At 41.7% G+C, this 22,437-nt stretch overlaps 1 protein-coding gene across 1 annotated transcript in view; it reads right to left on the bottom strand.

Moving 5' to 3' along the window:
* MTTP (microsomal triglyceride transfer protein) overlaps nt 1–22,437 on the bottom strand; it is a 101,915-nt gene that overhangs the window by 53,080 nt on the left and 26,398 nt on the right. Inside the window, exons 2-3 of the mRNA XM_082253218.1 lie at nt 16,314–16,501; nt 15,788–15,931 (exon numbers count right to left, since the gene is read on the bottom strand). Of these exons, the coding sequence (XP_082109344.1) occupies nt 15,788–15,931; nt 16,314–16,501 (332 nt within the window). The remainder of the gene's footprint in view (nt 1–15,787; nt 15,932–16,313; nt 16,502–22,437) is intronic.

The following is a 22,437-nucleotide window of genomic DNA, read 5'->3' as shown; positions in this document are numbered from 1 at the left end:
ACAGACCTGGCCTTTGTGAAGACAATAAATATTTTGTTTTAATAGTTGCATAGTTACATAGTTAGTCTGGCTGACAAAAGACAGAAGTCCATCAAGTTCAATCAATAAGACTCGATTCACACCAGCGCGACTTGTCAGGCGACTTGTCAGCCTGACAAGTCGCGGTCCCTCGCGGTCCATTGACTGCTACAGGACCCGTTCTAATAGGAGGGACACAAGTCGCTCTGACTTAGAAAAAGGGTCCTGTACTACTTCGGGGCGACCTCGGAGCGACTTGCATAGACATTCATTATATGAAGTCCGTGCAAGTCGCGCCGAAGTCGTGGTGCACTGGACTTCACATGTTGCCCCCGAAGTAGTACAGAGTCGTGTCACCATAGTGTGAACCGACTCTAAAAGGGGGGAAAAAATGCAATCTGATGTACACAATCCAATCCTACAGTTAATCCAGAGGAAGGCAAAAAAACCCCAGCAAAGCAGGATCTAATTTGCTCCAGCAGGGGAAAAAATTCCTTCCTGATCCAGCAAGAGTCAATCGGATATTCCCTAGATCAACTTTAACTATAAAAATTAGTATGCAGTTATAGTATGTACATTTAGAAAATAATCCAGGCCTTTTTAAAGCAATCTACTGAGCTGGCCAGAACCAGCTCTTGAGGGAGTTGATTCCACATTTTCACAGCTCTTACTGTGAAGAAACCTTTCCTTATATTGAGGTTAGATCTCCTTTCCTCCAAACCTGAAGAGTGCCACCTTGCCCTTTGTGATGACCTTAAAGTGATTAACTCAATACCAACCTCACTATATGGACCACTTACGCATTTATACATTTTGATCATATCCCCCTTTAACTTCTCTTCTCAAAAAAGAATAAGTTCAGTTCCTCTAATCTTTCCTCATAACTGAGCTCCCCCAGGTCTTTTATCAGTTTGGTTGCTTTTTTCTGCACTTTCTCCAGTTCCCCAATATCCTTTTTGTGATTTGGTGCTCAAAACTGAATTGCATATTCCAGATGAGGTCTTACTAATGATTTGTACAGGGGCAAAATGATATCTCTCTCTCTCTGGAGTCTATACCTCCCTTAATACAAGAAAGGACTTTGCTCGCTTTGAAAACTGCAGCTTGGCATTGCATGCCATTATTTTTAATTTTATTTATTTATTTCAGGTACTTATTTAGTGCAGATAATTTACACAACACTTTACATATATTGTAGATTCACATCAGTCCCTGCCCTCAAGTTGCTTACAATCTAAGGTACCTTAAGCTGGATACAAATTGAAAGTGTTTAGGTTTGACCTCATGTTATATGGTTTTGGTAAGTCTAAAGGAAAAAGTCTTCAGAAAATCTTATAGTGTGTATGGCCCATAACTCACATCCATACACATACTGGGGCAAATTTAGACAGGATCCAATTATCCTACCGGCATGTCTTTGGAGTGTGGGTGGAAACCCACACAGACACAGGGAGAACATGCAAACTCCAGGTAGGTAGTGCTGTGGCTGGGATTCAAACTGACAACCCTAGTGCTGCCACGTGGAAGTTCTAACCACTTAGGCACTGTACTACCCATGGAAGACCTATGTGCATATGTCTGACCAGCTATAGTGACTTTCATGATTAACTTTAGGTATTAATTCAATACACTATGAAAACTTGTGAACTTGGATGGTACAGAGAGGGACTAGATTATGCAATACAGAATCCCACTGTGACTTGAAAAGGTGGCCTGAAAATAGTACCCAAATCAGAATGTCATAAAGCCCAGCTCAAGCTACAAGTTTTATTTTCAATTTAGGATAGAGTAGAGAATGGATATATTTTCCGTTAAGTTTAAACAGAGTGTCCTGGTGACATGTTTCAGGACAGGACAGGTTGTCATTAGGATAAAAATTGCAAGGTGAAAAAGTAACAAGTCAATCTCATTTCAAGTTCAGGCAAAGCTGAGAACTCTCTCCCCATCTCGAGTGGCGATCTCCATGCCTAAAACTCCAAGTTATTTTACTTCTCCCACAGGGTTGAACAATTTAGTGTGGAAGCAAAAAGAGGGGAAGTATATAAAGGATTGGGGATCAGCATTTAGATTGCATTTGTCTGGCACTGACAAATCAAAGGCTCATTATAAGTTGAGCAGTCACCACATCTAAGAACTGGTTGTTACATTAATCACAGGATTCCTGCTGGGTCTTCTGTGATTTCCCGGATTCTTAGGACATTTAGTGCTCACAGGATCCCTACTGGGTTTTACAGGATTCTTGGGACATCCTGTACTCAAAGGATCCCTACTGGGTCTTCCAGGATTTCATGGATTCTTAGGACCCCTAGGACTTCCAGAGTTCCCAGAAACCATACTGGGTATGTCCTCTGTCCCGAAGGGTATTTTAGCACCTACCTTCGGAGTGGCTCATACTATGTCTTTTCAACAGCTACATGAGAGCTAAAGCACAATTATACTTGTATTTGTGTGTTTGTTACCAACATGGACTGACCTGACTACAGTACTGAGTACTAAAACACTATAATATCTACCTGCCAGTTGCAAAATTGTGGCCAACCAAGACTAACCTGACCATTCTCTCAGGCTTGCCATCTGCCAAAACCCCTGCCTTTACATGACTACTCTTTCACTTTCTACCTGGCTAGACTCAGTGGGCTGACTCTACTGCCCTAATGCCTTGCGAACAGTCTCCACATTGTAGTCTTCCTACTCCAGTCTCCAGTTGGTGGGGCAATCCTAAAGGTTGGCACCTAGTGCCAGTTTGCAGCAAAGAAAACTGGTGACCACCATCATCCCTTGCAGGGTTTGTATAGACCAACTGTCACATAGACTCAATGCCTTGGATGAGCCTGTGACACCTGTCAGGGGCACCATAACATTAGTAGGCGTTGATATATTAAATATTTGTTCCTCGGTTTAGTTATTCTTCAAACCATTTATAACTAGAAAAAATAAAATTTTCTGGACACAGGAAAAAAAAGGAGACCTCTGTAATTATGTACACAAAAAATCGAGTTTTGAGGGCTGCAAACTTTTAAATATATTACATCTATACAGTATCATGCACATTGGCTTATGAAAATAAGCAACATAGTTTCTGCCAGAATTTTGCAGAAATAACACCTCTATTGTTACGTTATGTATGTTCATTTATGTATGGCGTTTAAACATAAATTTATTCTACTGGCCAGACTATAAAAAATGGATTTTTGTAAGATCTTACCGTAAAATCCTTTTCTCTTAAGCTCATTGACAGACGTAGTCTTCTTGATTCTCAAGAGCTGGGTTATGTTGTCTCCGCAGGAGTAGGACTAGGCAGAAAGACAAAACGTTCTGGCTCCACCTTAGGGGCAGTCCCTGAGGGTATATCCTCCCTCTCTCTGCTACAGGGAATCAGTTCTGTTTTAAAGCAGTACAGAGAATTTAACCCAACCCAACTCAATGATAGAGGGGCGGGTACTACGTCTGTCAATGAGCTTAAGAGAAAAGGATTTTACGGTAAGATCTTACAAAAATCCATTTTTCTCTATCGCTCATTGACAGACGTAGTCTTCTTGATTCTCAAGAGCTGGGACATCCAGAAGCAGTGCCACAAAATGAGGGGTGGGATTGACAGAATCAAAATCCAATCTAGAAGGCCCAACCGGAGCCAACCAGAAGTATCAAAGGACTCATCGAGTAAACAGATGAGACCTACCCCACAAATCCTCGAGGTAGACCAACAGTCTCCTCAAACAGTGGCCTGCAGGAACCTTGCAGCCAGAAGAGGCATCTGACGATGCCATCACATAAACCTTATACAATATTGTAAAGGTATGAACCGACTACTAAACAGTCGCCTTGAAAAACCTGAACCACTGACGCCTGATGGCGGAAGGTCCAGGAAACTCTAAGCGCCCGAGTAGAATGCGCCTTAACAGGGAACGGGGGATCCCGACCCTTAGATAAAATAAGCCTATACCACCGTCTGTCTGATCCATCTAAAGATGGTCGCAGCAGAACAGGCAACCCCTTCTTAGGGCCATCCGTGATCACAAACAGTGAATCCGTCTTACAAATTGAATCCGTAGTATTCAAGTACATCCTGATCGCCCGAACTACATCCAAGGAATGCCATGCAAATTCTCGAGGATGATTGGGCTAAGGACATAGGAAGGACAATACACTGTCCTTATTCAATGAAACTTTGAAACCACCTTAGAAGGAAGGATGGATTCGGATGAAGAACAACCTTATCCCTATGAACCACCAGATCTGGGGAACAACAGTATAATGCAGCCAGTTCTGACGCCCTGCGTGCAGAAGTGATAGTCACCAAGAAGACCACCTTCTGGGATAAAGTAGGCAAGGGAATCTCCCTGATATTTTCAAAGGGAGGTGTCTGAAGAACCGACAGCACTAAATTAAGATCCCAGGATGGTAACGGCGCGTGCACTGGCAGAGCCAGGTGTCGCACCCCCTGGATGAAATTCCGCACCAAGGAATGAGTAGACAAAAGCTTCTGAAAGAAGATAGCAAATGCTGAAACCAGACCCTTGATAACACTCGAGGCCAGCTTCTGCTCAACTCCCTGTTGCAGAAAGCCAATATTCGGACTACCGAATAAAGATGTAGATGGAACCCAAGGGATTCACATCACACAATATAAGACTTCCATGTACGATGATAATCTTTCTGGAAGTCGCTTTCCTTGTTTTAACTAGAGTAGGAATAACTGAAGCTGACAATCCCTTGTCCTTCAGCACCTGGGTCTCAATAACCAGGCCGTTTAAAACCAGCGATCGTAAAGCAGGATGGAAGATCGGTCCCTGAGACAGTAAATCCTCCCTGAGAGGAAGTCTCCACGGGACGTCCGCCATCAGTCTGACCAAGTCGGCGTAACAAGCTCGACGAGGCCAGTCCGGAGCTGCCAGGATTACTGGAATTCCTTCCTCCTCTATCTTGCGAAGAAGTCTTGGCACCCAAGAGGAGGGAAGGCATACATTAGCTGGTATTGCCCCCACGGGGCGATCAGTGCGTCTGCGGTTTCTGCTAGAGGATCGCGGGAGCGAGCCACGAATCTCTGAACTTTCCTGTTGAATCGAGATGCCAACAGATCCATATCCGGGGTGCCCCATCGTAGGCACAACTGGTGGAAAACGTCTGGATGGAGGGACCATTCCCCCTGATCCAGAGTCTGACGGCTGAGATAATCTGCCTGCCAATTCTCCACCCCCGGAATGAACACCGCAGAGATTGCTGGAACAAATCGTTCCGCCCAGCGCAGAATGCAAGCCACTTCTTTGGCCGCTCGGACACTCTTGGTGCCCCCCTGGTGATTGACATAAGCCACGGCCGTGGCGTTGTCCGACTGGATCCGAACCGGGCTGCCCTGGAGCTGCTCGGTCCAGTGAATCAGACAAAGTCTGATCGCTCTCAGTTCCAATACATTTATCGGTAACCTGGATTCTTCCGGGGACCAAAGTCCCTGGACAGATAACTGACCGAGAATTCCTCCCCATCCGGATAGACTGGCATCCGTGGTCACTGTCGTCCAATATATTGGCAGAAATGACTTTCCCTGGCTGAGCATCGGAGACCGAAGCCACCAGACCAGAGACTCTCTGGTCTGTTTGCTCAATCGGATCTGATTGTCCAGGGATTCCGGATTCCGATTCCATCTGAGAGGAATCTCTTGCTGAAGAATTCGGGTATGGGACTGGGCAAATGGGACTGCTTCCAAGGAAGCCACCATCAACCCCAGACCCCTCATGCAAGTCCGAAGGGAAGACCAGCTGTTGGTGGACTGCTGATTGAATCTTTCCCTACCGGAAGAAAAAACTCTTGTCCTGACTGTGTCTAGAATTAGACCCAGATATTCGAGCCTCTGGGTGGGAACCAGAAATGACTTTTGCTGGTTCACCAGCCACCCGAATTCCTGTAAAGAAATCATAGTAATTTCTATGTTTTGTAGCAAGGTCTGAGGAGACTCTGCATGAAGCAGAAGATCGTCTAGGTAACCTAGAATCGATATGCCTCTTTGGCGCAGAAGTGCCAACATTGGGGCCAACACCTTCGTGAAGACCCGCGGAGCCGTGGCGAGACCAAGAGGTAACGCCACAAACTGATAGTGGTTCTCTTCTACGGAAAAACGTAGAAACCGCTGATGTCCTGCGAAAATGGGAATGTGAAGATATGCGTCCTAGATGTCTATGGACGCTAGGACATCCCCTGGATGCAGAAAGGCTGCTACTGTGCGAATGGACTCCATTCTGAATCTTCTTATGTAGACAAAAGAATTGAGTGCCCTTAAGTCCAGAATTGGACGCACTTTGCCCTCTTTCCTGAGTATTGTAAATAGGTTTGAATAAAAACCCCTGAAAGCGTTCTGTCCAAGGAACGTGGACTACCACTCCTTGTTGTAGTAAATCTGTGACTGCTCTCCACAGATCGTCTAAACGATCCGGGGATAGTCGGCTATTGGAAGGGAAGAATCGCGCCGGTGGGAGAGATCGAAGCTCGATCTTGTACCCTGACCTTATGACTTCGCAAACCCATCTGTCCGGGATTCTGGAAAGCCATGGATCCGGGAACCGGCGAAGACGTCCCCCCACCCCAGTTATGGGTGGGGGGCGCACCTTCAGGCTTTGGACGGTTTATCTTCAGGTCTAGAGGGGGCGGGCTTTTGCTTGCCCGACCAACGACCCCTGACGCCTCCTGCAGGAGCTTTGGAGGACTTAATTTTTTCACCCGCGGGACGAAAAAAACCTCTTGTGAGCAGAAAAAGAAGGCCCTCGTCTTTGACGAGTTCCTTTACCTTTAAAATTTTGCGGTAAAAAGGTGCTCTTTCCACCCGTGAGATCCTTAATGATCTCATCTAAGTTGGCTCCAAATAGACGCTCTCCTAAAAAGGGGAAATTAGCCAATGCTTTTTTGGAACCTTGGTCGGCTAACCAACCTTTTAGCCACAGTGTACGCTTGAGAACCACCCCTGAGACAGATGCTCGCGCCAATAATGAAGTGGCGTCTAACGCCGCATCACACACAAACTGTAACCCCTGTATCATCTGTTCCAACAAATCTGATACCGCCTGAGGGACCTCTTCTAGGTCCCGGCGTAACCACTTGGTCCATACAGTTACAGCCTGCGAAACCAGACCAATAGCAATTATTGGTCTGAAAGCTGATCCAATCAAGGTAAACATGGTGCGAGACATAGCTTCTATCTTGCGATCCACTGGATCTTTAAAAGACGGAGCGTCTTCTAGAGGAATAACCGTGGCTTTATTCAATCTAGCAATTGGTGAATCCACCACAGGTGGTTCTGTCCATTTCTTAATGAGGGTTTCCTCAAACGGATAACGCCTGTTAATGCGTTTAGAAATAGTAGAAATGCGTTTTGGCAGACTCCATTCTTCTTTGATTGGATTGCCAAAACATTTGGGCAATGGAAAAAACCTTCGCCACTAGATGCGTTTTTAGTCCCAAAAGGGATTACAGTTTCAGCTATTTCTGACGGAATACCCTGTAATCTTAAGGTCTCTTGAACAGATACCATGAGTGCGTTTACCAACGCTTCCTCTCTGGCTATGGCTGATGCCGAAACATCCTCCTCACTGTCTGAAAAGACAGTACACGAGACACCAATACCAGATGAAGTACCTGCAACTGCAGAAATAGGCTCAGAGTCTGAATCCGAGGTTTCAGATAATAAGGGGTTAGGCGGGGGTCGCTTACTTGCGCCCTGTCCCTGACAAGCCACTTCCACCCGGGACACAAGCTTCCATAATAGCGGACAATGATTTAATCGTCAGTGGGGTGCTGGAGGATCCCGCAGACCCCTCGAGGGGATCCGGAGGAGATACATGAGTGGCAGGGTCCATGATAATTCAGGACACCTTTGCCAGAAAACACAAAAAAAACTTTTTTTTTTTTTTTTTTTAAATAAAAAATACCGAACCGACAGGCACCCTCTCTTCACAATACCCTCTCCACCGGGGTGGGGGTTTGTGGACCACTCCGGACGCCTCGACTCTCAGGTTCCTGGCATCCAAGCGAGACTTTTAACTCGCAAGGTCAGTCCCTCCACTGGGACTCCGTCGCGGCCGACCCAGCCCGGAGCTCTGGTCTGCACGCGCTCGTAGGCAGAAACCGGGGTGACCACTGGATCTCAACATCCAGCCCGTCGCCCGGCCCCGCATACTTACTTGAATGTGTCGCGGCCGACCAAGCGCAATGCAATGGTCTGCGCGCGCTCGTAGGCCGGCTGGGGTGACCACTAGTGTCGCCCAGTCCGGCGTTTTTTGCTTGAAGATCTCACAGGAAAAACACTGGAGAAAAAACTACCTAAAAAATATTTCTTCTAAAGAAAAAATCTTGCCAGGACCAAAAAGATCCCAGCAAGGAGCTTAGGTCCTTACTCCTGACTAGACAGAAAAAAACTGATTCCCTGTAGCAGAGAGAGGGAGGATATACCCTCAGGGACTGCCCCTAAGGTGGAGCCAGAACGTTTTGTCTTTCTGCCTAGTCCTACTCCTGCGGAGACAACATAACCCAGCTCTTGAGAATCAAGAAGACTACGTCTGTCAATGAGCGATAGAGAAAGTGATATTAAAGTGTATGTTAACAATCACCTTGTACAACAAACCATTCAGTTTAAAATAGAAATGAAAGATAAATCCTTTTTGTATAGATATACAAATACATTATCAATACCCTTTTTCCCTTTTTTATAAGTGATCACATTCCCTCTGTTCTCAGCTGCATAAGAGCTAGGGGGAGGAAAGTAGCAGCACACTGAGCTTCTCAGTGAATGGCTGTACAGCGGGCAATGTCAGGAGAAGTCTGATCATTGTAGGAGACCAGGCTGAGTTCCCAGCACAGCTAGAGAACTCACCACGGTGGAACTGACAATGTGCTCTCCTGCTTAATGTGGACAGGTTTTAATGGGAAAGCAGAGTAACTGGAAGGTATATCAGGTACTTCACATAAAGGAAGCAATACAAAGGGAACAGGACACTTTTTTCATACAAGTACATGGTACAGCAGGCACATACTGTATCAGGAATATGAAATGTTGTGGTAACAAATGCTTTAAAGTCAAGTTTTTTTAAAAATAACAAACATGTTATACTTACCTGCTCTTTGAAGTGGTTTTGCACAGGGCAGCCCCGATCCTCTTCTTCTAGGGTTCCCCCCCCCACTGGCGCTCCTTGCTTCACCCTCCTGCCAAGTGCCCCCACAGCAAACAGCTTGTGTGGCTCGGACCCACCCCCTCTCTCTTCTCATTGGCTCCAAGGCTGTGATTGACAGCAGCGAGAGCCAATAGAGGAGAGAAAGTCCTGCAGTCGAGAGTCTCATGCACATCTCTGGATCACAATGGGGCTCAGATAAGTCTGGGGGCGGCTGCAACACACAGGTTTTTTACCCTTATGCATAGAATGCATGGAGGTAAAAAACCTTGAGCCTTTAGAACCACTTTAAATTATTCTGGCTATTGGAATACATCTACAAGCATACACGTGTGTTTATGTGCTTTTAGATGCATTTACGCACATACTTGTGTTTTTTCAGCTCAAAAGCTCCTCTCAGAATGTGGCTTTGATTAATTTTGTTTTCTGCCTGTGATGCTCCTCTTCAAATAAATGCCTGCCTGTAAATGCCAATGTGTGCGTTGCCACACAGGCTAACAGGTGCTTTTACAGGCACAGTTTTTTAAGTTCTGTGTGCATGAGGCCTTTAAAACAGCCAATACCAGCTGTATTGCACAAGTATACTGGTGTCAGTGTGTGGCACATTACTACAGCAGCCAGATAAGCTTTCCATAGATCTAAATGTGTCTTTATTCTATTGGCTGTAAGTGACCTTTATACACAGATCTCCTTCATTAGTTTTATTGACACTTAGTGATAAAATCAAGGTTGTTTTATTGCGCATTGATAATGAAACATTATTTTAAAGTTCATCTGTGAGAGTGGAAAATCAATGTTCACCCAACATAAAATAAACTATTTAGATTATACTCCAGCTAAAGATGAAAATGAAACCTTGAAATGCAAAAATGGAGTGCAGCCTTCCTCAATAGTACTTCATTCTTTTCACACAGGCATTTCTGTAATGTATCAGCCCACCCTAATTCCCAATGACAGTAATCTGGTGATCCTTGACCATGTCTGCTTGTGTTGCTAGAATACCCACAACAGACTCTGTACTGCCTCTCACATACTGAAAGCCTGACATCAACACATAAGGTTTACCACAGCTTCTAATCAGATTCAAATTTGATTTACAAATTCAAACATGGATGGCTTCGCAAAAAGTGAATAAAGAACGAAAATGACTACTGCACAGACTGCATGAAGTACACTCCCCTCCTTTGGCACATTTTCAGAATTTTCTTAATTAAAAGTTCATTAACCCCCCTGGCGGTAATCCCGAGCGTGACTCGGGGTGGATTTTTTAGTCCAGGATCGGTATCCCCGAGTCACGCTCGGGGTAGATGTGCAGAGAGCGCAGCGGTGTCTCTTACCTTCTCCTGGCGTTCCAGCGATGATCTCTCATTGCTGTGACCGCCAGCCGAGAGTCTCACCGCTCCTCCTTCGGTGTGATGACTTCCTAGTTCCGTTCCCTGCAGCAGCAATGCTGCATGGGAGCGGAACTAGGGAGGGAAATTCAAAAAAAAGAAAAAAACGTTGCACAAAACACAAACACATAACACATTTTATATTATATATATATGCATATATATATATATGCATATATATATATATATATATATATATATATATATATATATGTATATATATATATATATATGCATATATATATATGTATATATGTATATATATATATATATATATGCACACACACACACACACACATATATATATACCTATATACACATGTATATATATATATAAAATTATATTATTGATTTGATTATAATTCATGCGTTTGTGTTTCAAATTTATCACATCTGGGATGTCTACTAGAGTCTTGTTTTGGTCAGGTTTAAGTCAGTAATTACTAAGAATTGTAGGCCTATAATACATAACGCCAAATTTCCATGAAAAAAATTGTACCGCTTTTGGTACATAATTCCTGACATAATCATACCGCCAGGGAGGTTAAACACATTTACTTTTTTTTAACATATAACATTTTTAAGTTAGCTGGCTACACATTAGCCTAGGAAATTAGGAAATAAGGCCATATATATAATGTTTAGGTAAGTGTCAGATGTATTATTTACCCATTTTACTGTTACATAATAAAAAGGGTTAAGTAAACTTTATGCTATATGCTCATAGGATTTTAGTACTCTCCCCAAAATAAATTATACTGTAGTCATGAAGATCTTCCTAAACCTCCATCTTCTTTATACTCACAATTATCCTCATTATCTACCCCCAAATGTTGAAGTTTTATGAGAGGTGGCATACTGACCTTCACTCGCTTTCAGAGGACGGATGGGTGGACTGCCTATTACAATATGTTACCACAATGATATCCATGACAGATCAGTTCCTCCAGCTTCCTCCAGCTTGCTGCTATATACAGCTGCAAGAAAAAGTATGTGAACCCTTTGGAATGATATGGATTTCTGCACAAATTGGTCATAAAATGTGATCTGATCATCATCTAAGTCACAACAATAGACAATCACAGTCTGCTTAAACTAATAACACACAAAGAATGAAATGTTGCCATGTTTTTATTGAACACACCATGTAAACCTTCACAGTGCAGGTGGAAAAAGTATGTGAACCCCTACACTAATGACATCTCCAAGAGCTAGTTGGAGTGAGATGTCAGCCAACTGGAGTCCAATCAATGAGATGAGATTGGAGGTGTTGGTTACAGCTGCCCTGCACTATAAATAACACACACCAGTTCTGGGTTTGCTTTTCACAAGAAGCATTGCCTGATGTGAATAATGCCTTGCACAAAAGAGCTCTCAGAAGACCTACGATTAAGAATTGTTGACTTGCATAAAGCTGGAAAGGGTTATAAAAGTATCTCCAAAAGCCTTGCTGTTCATCAGTCCACGGTAAGACAAATTGTCTATAAATGGAGAAAGTTCAGCACTGCTGCTACTCTCCCTAGGAGTGGCCGTCCTATAAAGATGACTGCAAGAGCACAGCGCAGACTGCTCATGAGGTGAAGAAGAATCCTAGAGTGTCAGCTAAAGACTTACAAAAGTCACTGGCAAATGCTAACATCCCTGTTAGCGAATCTACAATACGTAAAACACTTAACAAGAATGGATTTCAAGGGAGGATACCACAGAGGAAGCCACTGCTGTCCAAACAAAACATTGCTGCGTGTTTACAGTTTGCACAAGAGCACCTGGATGTTCCACAGCAGTACTGGCAAAATATTCTGTGGACAGATGAAACCAAAGTTGATTTTTTTGGAAGAAACACACAACACCATGTGGAGAAAAAGAGGCACAGCACACCAACATGAAAAAACCTCATCCCAACTGTGAAGTATGGTGGTGGGGGCATCATGGTTTGGGGCTGCTTTGCTGCGTCAGGGCCTGGACGGATTGCTAACATCGAAGGAAAAATGAATTCCCAAATATATCAAGACATTTTGCAGGAGAACTTAAGGCCATCTGTCTACCAGATGAAGCTCAACAGAAGATGGGTGTTGCAACAGGACAATGACCCAAAGCATAGAAATAAATCAACAACAGAATGGCTTAAACAGAAGAAAATACACATTCTGAAGTGGCCCAGTCAGAGTCCTGACCTCAACCCGATTGAGATGCTATGGCATGACCTCAAGAAAGCGATTCACACCAGACATCCCAAGAATATTGCTGAACTGAAACAGTTCTGTAAAGAGTAATGGTCAAGAATTACTCCTGACCGTTGTGCACGTCTGATCTGCAACTACAGGAAACCTTTGGTTGAAGTTATTGCTGCCAAAGGAGGTTCAACCAGTTATTAAATCCAAGGGTTCACATACTTTTTCCACCTGCACTGTGAATGTTTACATGGTGTGTTCAATAAAAACATGGCAACATTTCATTCTTTGTGTGTTATTAGTTTAAGCAGACTGTGATTGTCTATTGTTGTAACTTAGATGATTATCAGATCACATTTTATGACCAATTTGTGCAGAAATCTATATCATTCCAAAGGGTTCACATACTTTTTCTTGCAGCTGTATCCTAATAGATGAGATAATTGTCTCCGTTGTGATCTTATGGCTGGTTCTTCCCTTCATGTCTTCTGGACATGCTCTAAACCTCACACCAAATAGCAAGGCATAGTAGATACCATCAATGACCTTGGTATTGTAGTATAAGGCCCCTTTCACACATACGGTCCATTTGTCCATTTTTCATCCATCCGTCAACGGATGACGGATGAAAAACGGACATCAGTGCATCCCTATCTAAAAACGGATGACAATGGATGATCAACCGTTAACATCCATTTTCATCCGCTTCCATCAATGTCCGTTTATTTGGAATGGATGAAAGCCCTATTTTTCATCCGTCAAAAAAACGGATCGGACGAAAAACAGATGTAAACGGACAGTTTTTCATCTGTTTTTGCATTGGTAGTGGATGTAAAAAAAGGATGAAAATGGATGAAAAACGGATGAAAAATGGATGAAAACAGATGAAAAAGGATGAAAAACTGATGAAAAAGGATGAAAAACGGAAGAAAAACTGATACATTTTGACGTGACTGAACTGATGAACTGAACGGACCGTATGTGTGAAAGGGGCCTTACCCATGGATCCTCTCAGTTTGTTACTGAGTTTTACAGACACATTGAATGCTTCTAAACATATTAAACTGTTTGTATTTTATGCTATTTACTATGCTAGAAGGGAGAATCTTTAAGTGGCTCCTCCAAAGGTGTCGGGCTAGAAAGCAGAGATTATTGGATCTCTTCCCTTATACAAGTTAACCTACGCTAGTAGAAATTGCCCCCAAAAATTTGATAAGATATGAAACACCTGGCGAGATGCTCAAGGTTTGCCTGTTTGATGACAATCCTTTAGTGCTTTTGTTTTCTATGGTGGTTTACCTATACTTGGTAAAATCTATTAGCCATACCTCTATATTCTCTGTATAATGGTCTTACTATTTTCTCATGGTCTATTGTGTGGATTGTTCTACTGTATTGCGTTTGCATAGTTGGTTACTTTATCTACCTCAAATTATATATATTAATACAGTGCTGCGCAGTTACAACCAAAACACGAGTGAAAACTAAGAAAATAAAATGAAAAAAAAAAGTGAAATAAATAAGTATGTGTCTTCAATAGTCTCTCATATATCTCAAATTCATATATACAGTATATATAAAGTCTCTTAAGAGACCACAACGCTGTGTCCAGAGCAAGTGACAATGCAAATTCTGTGCAAATTCTTCACCAGTGTGTCCTGTCAACTACCACCTCTATGTGAAATGCCTGCTCACCTCCAGAATCAGACCCCACTATAGAGTCTCATTCGACTTTACTACACTCCTTCTGTGGGTTTCTCAATACCACTCTTCCTCCTCCTAGTTCCTATTCAGGTGTTCAGAGTGTACCCTTATACTTGTTCCTCATCCATTAGTACATTGCATGAGATAAAAAGGGGGAGAACCATAGTGCTCTCAATTTCTAAACTTTTATTCTCTTTAAAAACAGGGATTATACACACTTACACAAATTACATAAAACACAGGCGTTTAAAGATACTCAGCTCACCGCTGATGCTTGAAATTAAATCGTGTGATGTCACGGGGTCAGCTTCTCCCACCCATACAAGCTACTCCCTCCTATTGGGCTTCTTCAGTAGGCTCCACTTTGTTCCATTACAATATGATGCTCATATGGAAAGTGACCCCACAGGGGACAAGATTAAAAGGTTCCATAGTGTCGTTTTTAAAAAGTGTTAAAACCTAAAGATAGGTATTTGCACTCACATGTAAAAGTGCCCATAGACCGGCACTGGTGTATACAGCTTGTGCAGGAATAAATGGCTCCTCTGGAGCTGGCATGCGGTCCAATCCTCCCTATGACTACCAGCGCGGAAAATTAAGATGCCATTATCGTGGAAAGTACGTCAAAGTGAGGATCTGTCACTTCCGGGTTCCGTGTGGCACAATTTCTGGGCTGGTAGTCAGAGCGAGGCTTGGGCCACACACCAGTTCCTGAGGAGCCATTCATTCTTGCTGTATACACCAGTGTCGGTCTATGGGCATTTTTACATGTGAGTGCAAATATCATTCTTTATGTTTTTAACACCAATTTTATTAAAAATACTGCTCTAAGATACCTTTTAATCTTGTCTCCCGTGGGGTCACTTTTCATATGGGCATCATATTGTAATGGAGGAACAAAGTGGAGCTTTCTATCAGAGGAATCCCAGCCTTTGGTGATAGAAGCACTTTTGACCTACCTGTACCAAGGGGTCAAACACCTCTGGTGAGTGCACATCCACCATTTGAGCACAAACGGTGAAGATTAAGGAAATCCAACATTGAAACAATTAATTGGTGTTGGGATTTGTCACACTGGACCTTACCATATCATTATTTTTATTCATATCATTTGTTATGCATGATTTTCATTAGCCTAATGTTTTATAATTTTACCTATCACATGTGAGCACCAATCTTCTTCATTTACCTGGCTGTAATGTACCTTGAATCTGTTTTTGTACCGTTTAGAAAATCCTAATAAAACACTATTGTTAAAAAAAAAAAAATTATACTGTAGACAAGCTTTAAGTAACCACTGGTCATCAACACATAGAGAAACAACACCAGTCTATAATTCACTTTACCATACCTTTCCATGACTCCATTGTACAAGAACTGGTCTTTGAAGAATAGAAAGATTATCTTCTCCTAGAAGTTTTGCAGCATTTGTTCCAGTAAAAATGTTCTGATCTTCTGGGCGTTCGTTGATATTTTCAACTTTAATATTTTTCATCTGGAAACAAATAAAATCTATTGGTAGAGTAAAACCAGCTGGATCCTCCTTTATAAAGAGACGCACTTGATTTCAATATTTATTTTAATAACAGCAAATAGCACTTGGAAACATTAAACCTATGGTGCTTGCCATCTACTATTATGTTAAATATCTTCTACCATATATGTATAATACATGGAAAACAAGCAAAAGATATATAATTCATAAGATAGATCATACATAAGATACATAGATAAGATTATGCAAACGTTATGCAAAAAACATATCACTTACTATATACATTTTGTTCTGTAAAATATTTTAAATGGCTAAAAAAGAGAAACATAATTTTGTCATACAATGCACCATTGCACAATGCGTTCAATTATGATAAACATACCCCAATTCTGATGAGCTGGTCATCTTTGTTGGTTGGGTTTCTCCAAATTAAGCTAACTTCTACTTCTGAGGAAATCTTGTAGCCCACACTGTCCTGCAGTGACCCTCGTGGCCTATCAATTAATACTTCTGTGGCATAAATATATCTATACACCTTGTCATTGTTAAGCCTTGGTCCAGCTGTATGTACTGTGCAAAAAAGGAGAAATAAAAAAGTATACACAAATATTAGATATCTATCAAATAGGCTGTAAAAGTAAACAGTTCTGTGTAGAGGATTTGGGATTTCACATAATGTTAATAAAAAGGGAATGGATAGTCAGGTCATTAATTTGCTATCCTTGTCCCATTGAGGTAATTTCCCTTGACTTCCTGCCCTAAAGACACAACAGAAAATTAGAGGATATCTCTCAAAGAAAGAGGAATTACCCCCTTGGACAGGTGCCCCTATTGGAAGACTTCCCTTTACCTTTTAGTCTGGGAACAAAATTTTGCATTTCCCATGACATTCTCCCCAATGGGAACACAAACACAAGCAAAAATTTGACTAACCCTTCCCCACTTAATCAAAGGGTAAAAAAGAAAGGTTTTGCCTAAAGATACACTTAATCAATAACCATAATTTAAATTCTGTCAAATCTGATATTTAATTTTAGGCAATGATTCTGAAACAATAATTTCAACAGGCGGTGGCTTATTTGGCACCCAAGAGAGTCTCACTATCCTTCGTAGGAGCCTGCTAAAAAAAGAAACAATTATATCTGAGGCTAAAATGTTCCTGTTTCTAGGGGTTACAGGCTTGGAGAGCAGAACCCAGAGATATTCTATCATAGCAATATGTTGCAGGGTCTTAAAAGGGTTAACACATGCAGGTATTGCAGAGATGTACTACATATGTTTTTTTTTTTTTGTGAGATTGTCTGACATTACCAGCTCTTTGCTAGTTGTTGCTAAGTGTTTCAATAAGTTATAAAGCAACAACAAAGTTGTCGCAGAGCTTCTACCTTCAAAAACAAGTCAGCAAAGGCAGTTCTAATCTTTTTGTCTTGACATGGTCTACTTCTGGACCGGAAGGATTTGCCCCCTAAATGACCAGGCCATTTTTTTGCGATTCGGCACTGTGTTATTTTAAACGGACAATTGCGCGGTCGTGCGACGCTGTACTCAAATAAAATTGATGTCCTTTTTTCCCACAAATAGAGCTTTCTTTTGGGGGTTTTTGATCACCTCTGCGATTTTTATTTTTTGCGCTATAAACAAAAAAAATAGCGACAATTCTGAAAAAAAAAAAAAAAACAATATTTTTCACTTTCTGCTATATAACATTCCTAAAAAAAATTTAAAAATCAAAAGTTTTTAACATTTTAGGCCAATTTGTTTTCTGCTACATATTTTTGGTTTGCGTGTCTACTAACTACGGGAAAGATTTATGCCATATTGTTTTTTTTCCCGAGTAATGGCGGCGATCAGCGATTTTTAGCGGGACTGCGATATTGCGGCAGACAAATCGGACCCCTAACTGAAATTTTGGACACTTTTGGAGGGACCAGTGACATTACTACAGTAATCAGTGCTAAAAATATGCACTGTTACTGTAATAATGACACTGGCAGGGAAGGGGTTAACACTGTGGGTGATCAAGGGGTTAAATGTGAGCCTAGGGGGGGGGGGGGGTGATTCTAACTGTATTGGGGCAGGGCTTGTGAAATCATCACAGAGACCTGTGATCCTATATGGAAGGATCACAGGCACTCTGTGATCATTCCACAGAGAAGAACGGTCAGCTGTGTTTACAAACTGGCCCTAAATAGGGAAAACATTTCAATGTTTAAAATGTAGCTGTATATTTGTATGCCAGTATCATGACCACCGCTAATAAAGACTTAAAATACATTCTCCTACTGGCAACGTGCATGAAGATACCACATATGTTTGCTTTATTTACTGTTTGTAACTATAGTAGAGCCAAGAAGCTATAGTGCGCATTTTCTTTATCCTACCTGACACCAACACTAATGCTGACAATACCCTAGATCAGGCCCTGATCTAACTAATTACTATTTTTTTTTTTTACTTAGCAGACGTTTTCAGCAGACATTTTTATGTTTACACAGGCTTCACCTCTTGCTGGGAGGAAAATATACTCAAAGCAAAGGAAAAAAAGTAGAGTGGTGGGTTCTAAAACTAGTGATCACTTTGGCTCCCACGGTGATCACATGATTGGGAGATGGTCTTACCGGCTCCAAATCATTACTGTGCAGTGCTATTGAAGGAAGTCCACTTCCATGATGCCATATACAGTATCTCACAAAGGTGATTACACCCCTCACATTTTTGTAAATATTTTATTATATCTTTTCATGTGACAGCACTTAAGAAATTACACTTTGCTACAATGTAAAGTAGTGAGTGTACAGCTTGAATAACAGTGTATATTTGCTGTCCCCTCAAAATAACTCAACACACAGCCAATAATGTCTAAACCGCTGGCAACAAAAGTGAGTACTCCCCTAAGTGAAAAAGTCCAAATAGGGCCCAATTAGCCATTTCCCTCCCCGGTGTCATGTGACTCATTAGTGTTACAAGGTCTCAGGTGTGAATGCGGAGCAGGGGTGTTAAATTTGGTGTTATCGTTCTCACTCTCTCATACTGGTCACGGGAAGCTCAACATGGCACCTCATGACAAATAACTCTGAGGATCTGAAAAAAAGAATTGTTGCTCTACATAAGGATGTTCTAGGCTAAAAGAAGATTGCCAAGACCTGAAACTGAGCTGCAGCTTGGTGGCCAAGACCATACAGAGCCTTAACAGGACAGGTTTCACTCAGAACAGGCCTTGCCATTGTCGACCTAAGAAGTTGCGAGCACGTGCTCAGCGTCATATCCAGAGGCAGTCTTTGGAAAATAGGCGTATGAGAGCTGCCAGCATTGCTGCAGAGGTTGAAGTGGTTGGGGGGGGGGGGGGGTCAGCTCAGACCATTCACCACACACTGCATCAAATTGGTCTGCATGGCTGTCGTCCCAGAAGGAAGCCTCTTCTAAAGAAAAATGCAACAAGAAAGCCTGCAAACAGTTTGCTGAAGACAGACTAAGAACATGGATTACTGGAACAATGTCCTGTGGTCTGATGAGACCAAGATAAATGTATTTGGTTCAGATGGTGTCAAACGTGTTGCGGTAACCAGGTGAGGAGTACAAAGACAAGTGTGTCTTGCTTACAGTCGAGCATGGTGGTGGGAGTGTCATGGTCTGGGGCTGCATGAGTGCTGCTGGCACTGGGGAGATACAGATCATTGAGGGAACCATGAATGCCAACATGTACTGTGACAAACTAAAGCAGAGCATGATCTCCTCCCTTCGGGAACTTGGTCGCAGGGCAATATTCCAACATGATAACGACCCCAAACACACCTCCAAGTCGACCACTGCCTTGCTAAAGAAGCTAAGGGTAAAGATGATGCACTGGCCAAGTATGTCTCCAGACCTAACCCTATTGAACATCTGTGGGGCATCCTAAAACGCGAGGTGGAGGAGCGCAAGGTCTCTAACATCCTCCTGCCCCATGATGTCATCATGAAGGAGTGGAAGAGGACTCCAGTGACAACCTGTGAAGCTCTGGTGATCTCCTTGCCCAAGAGGGTTAAGGCAGTGCTAGAAATAATGGTGGCCACACAAAATATTGACACATTTGGTCCAATTTGGACATTTTCATTCTGGGGTGTACTCACTTTGGTTGCCAGCGGTTTACACATTATTGGCTGTGTGTTGAATTATTTTGAGGGGACAGCAAATTTACACTTTTATACAAGATGTACACTCACTACTTTACATTGTAGCAAAGTGTCATTTCTTCAGTGTTGTCACATGAAAAGATATAATAAAATATTTACAAAAATGTGAGATACTGTATATATGTGTGTTATTCTGATATCAGGGGTGCTGTAGTTTAATGGCAACTATGAAGAACCCTGGTGGCTGTGGCACCCTGGTTGATAAAGGCTGCTTTATAACTGCCATATTTCCCCTACTGTCAATTATAACTGTTTCCATCTACTACTGTCTTTTTAAGTGCTAGCTGCAATTGTAAATGAGCAAAGTCCACTTTTCAACTCTGGGAAACAAATTAAATCCATGGCTAAACAACAAAATTACTAAATCCATACACTCTACTTAAAACATGTATATGAAAATAAATCACATTAATCCATGATTATAATATCAAGGCCCAATCACTCCTTTGTCTTTTAACGCACACAGGTGCACACGTTTGTCACTTTTGGTGCTGATTAACATCTATGTGATGCATTGGCCAAAACATTTATTTCCATTTTCTTTCTTTTATTTATTTTTTATTTTTTGCAACAATATATATATTTTTTTAATAAAGTTAAATCATTACAAGAAAGGAAACATTACAATCAAAGCTACAAAGGTCAATTTCCATTATAAGTAAAGTTTTTTTTTTCATTCTTCAAAACATTCTTATAAAAGAATGATACATTTATATCTATTCAACTGATGTAGGAAATAAAGACATAAATATCCAAAACTTAAAAAGAAAAACAAAAGGGTACCTACTACCCTAAATGAAATCAGACTGTAAACAGATTGAAGTATATAGAAAATATAAAGAAAAAACAGTAGATTATAAACACGAATTTAAGAAGCCACACTTCTTAATTAGAGTTGAGCGAACACCTGGATGTCCGGGTTCGGCGGGTTCGGGCGAACTTGAAAAAAAAGTACGGGTTCGTGACTTAACCCGAACTTTACCCCGATCCCGAACCCCATTGATGTCAATGGTGACCCAAACTTTTGAGCACTAAAATGGCTCTAAAACAAACATGGAAAGGGCTAGAGGGCTGCAAATGGCAGTAAAATATTCTTAAGAGCATGGCAAGTGCTCTGCAAACAAATGTGGATAGGGAAATAACTTAAAATAACATAAAATACATAAAAATAAAAAATAGGATATTCCCCTAAATGGGTGTTTATTGAATAGCGGAATAGAACAACAGTATCCAATGGGTGTATCTCACAGTAACATACAGTAAGGTCCATAAATATTGGGACATCGACACAATTCTAATCTTTTTGGCTCTATACACCACCACAATGGATTTGAAATGAAACAAACAAGATGTGCTTTAACTGCGTACTTTCAGCTTTAATTTGAGGGTATTTACACCCAAATCAGGAGAATGGTGTAGGATTTACAACAGTTTGTATATGTGCCTCCTACTTTTTAAGGGAACAAAAAGTAATGGGACAAATTAACAATCATAAATCAAACTTTCACTTTTTAATACTTGGCTGCAAATCATTTGCAGTCAATTACAGCCTGAAGTCTGGAACGCATAGACATCACCAGACGCTGGGTTTCATCCCTGGTGATGCTCTGCCAGGCCTCTACTGCAACTGTCTTCAGTTCCTGCTTGTTCTTGGGGCATTTTCCCTTCAGTTTTGTCTTAAGCAAGTGAAATGCATGCTCAATCGGATTCAGGTCAGGTGATTGACTTGGCCATTGCATAACATTCCACTTCTTTCCCTTAAAAAACTCTTTGGTTGCTTTTGCAGTATACTTCGGGTCATTGTCCATCTGCACTGTGAAGCGCTTTCCATTGAGTTCTGAAGCATTTGGCTGAATATGAGCAGATAATATTGCCCGAAACACTTCAGAATTCATCCTGCTGCTTTTGTCAGCAGTCACATCATTGGTAAATACAAGAGAACCAGTTCCATTGGCAGCCATACATGCCCACACCATGACACTACCACCACCATGCTTCACTGATGAGGTAGTATGCTTTCTTTCCTTTCTTATCCTTTCCTTCTCCATACTCTTCTCTTCCCAACACTCTGGTACAAGTTGATCTTGGTCTCATCTGTCCATAGGATATTGTTCCAGAACTGTAAAGGCTTATTTAGATGTTGTTTGGCAAATTCTAATCTGGCCTTCCTGTTTTTGAGGCTCACCAATGGTTTACATCTTGTGGTGAACCCTCTGTATTCACTCTGCTGAAGTCTTCTCTTGATTGTTGACTTTGACACACATACACCTACCTTCTGAAGAGATTTCTTGATCTGGCCAACTGTTGTGAAGGGTGTTTTCTTCACCAGGGAAA

Source organism: Pelophylax lessonae, assembly GCF_965119305.1.
Source record: "Pelophylax lessonae genome assembly, chromosome: 1".
Taxonomy (NCBI): domain Eukaryota; kingdom Metazoa; phylum Chordata; class Amphibia; order Anura; family Ranidae; genus Pelophylax; species Pelophylax lessonae.
The sequence above is the reverse complement of the archived record's forward strand: the minus strand, read 5'-3'. Positions and strand labels throughout refer to the sequence as shown.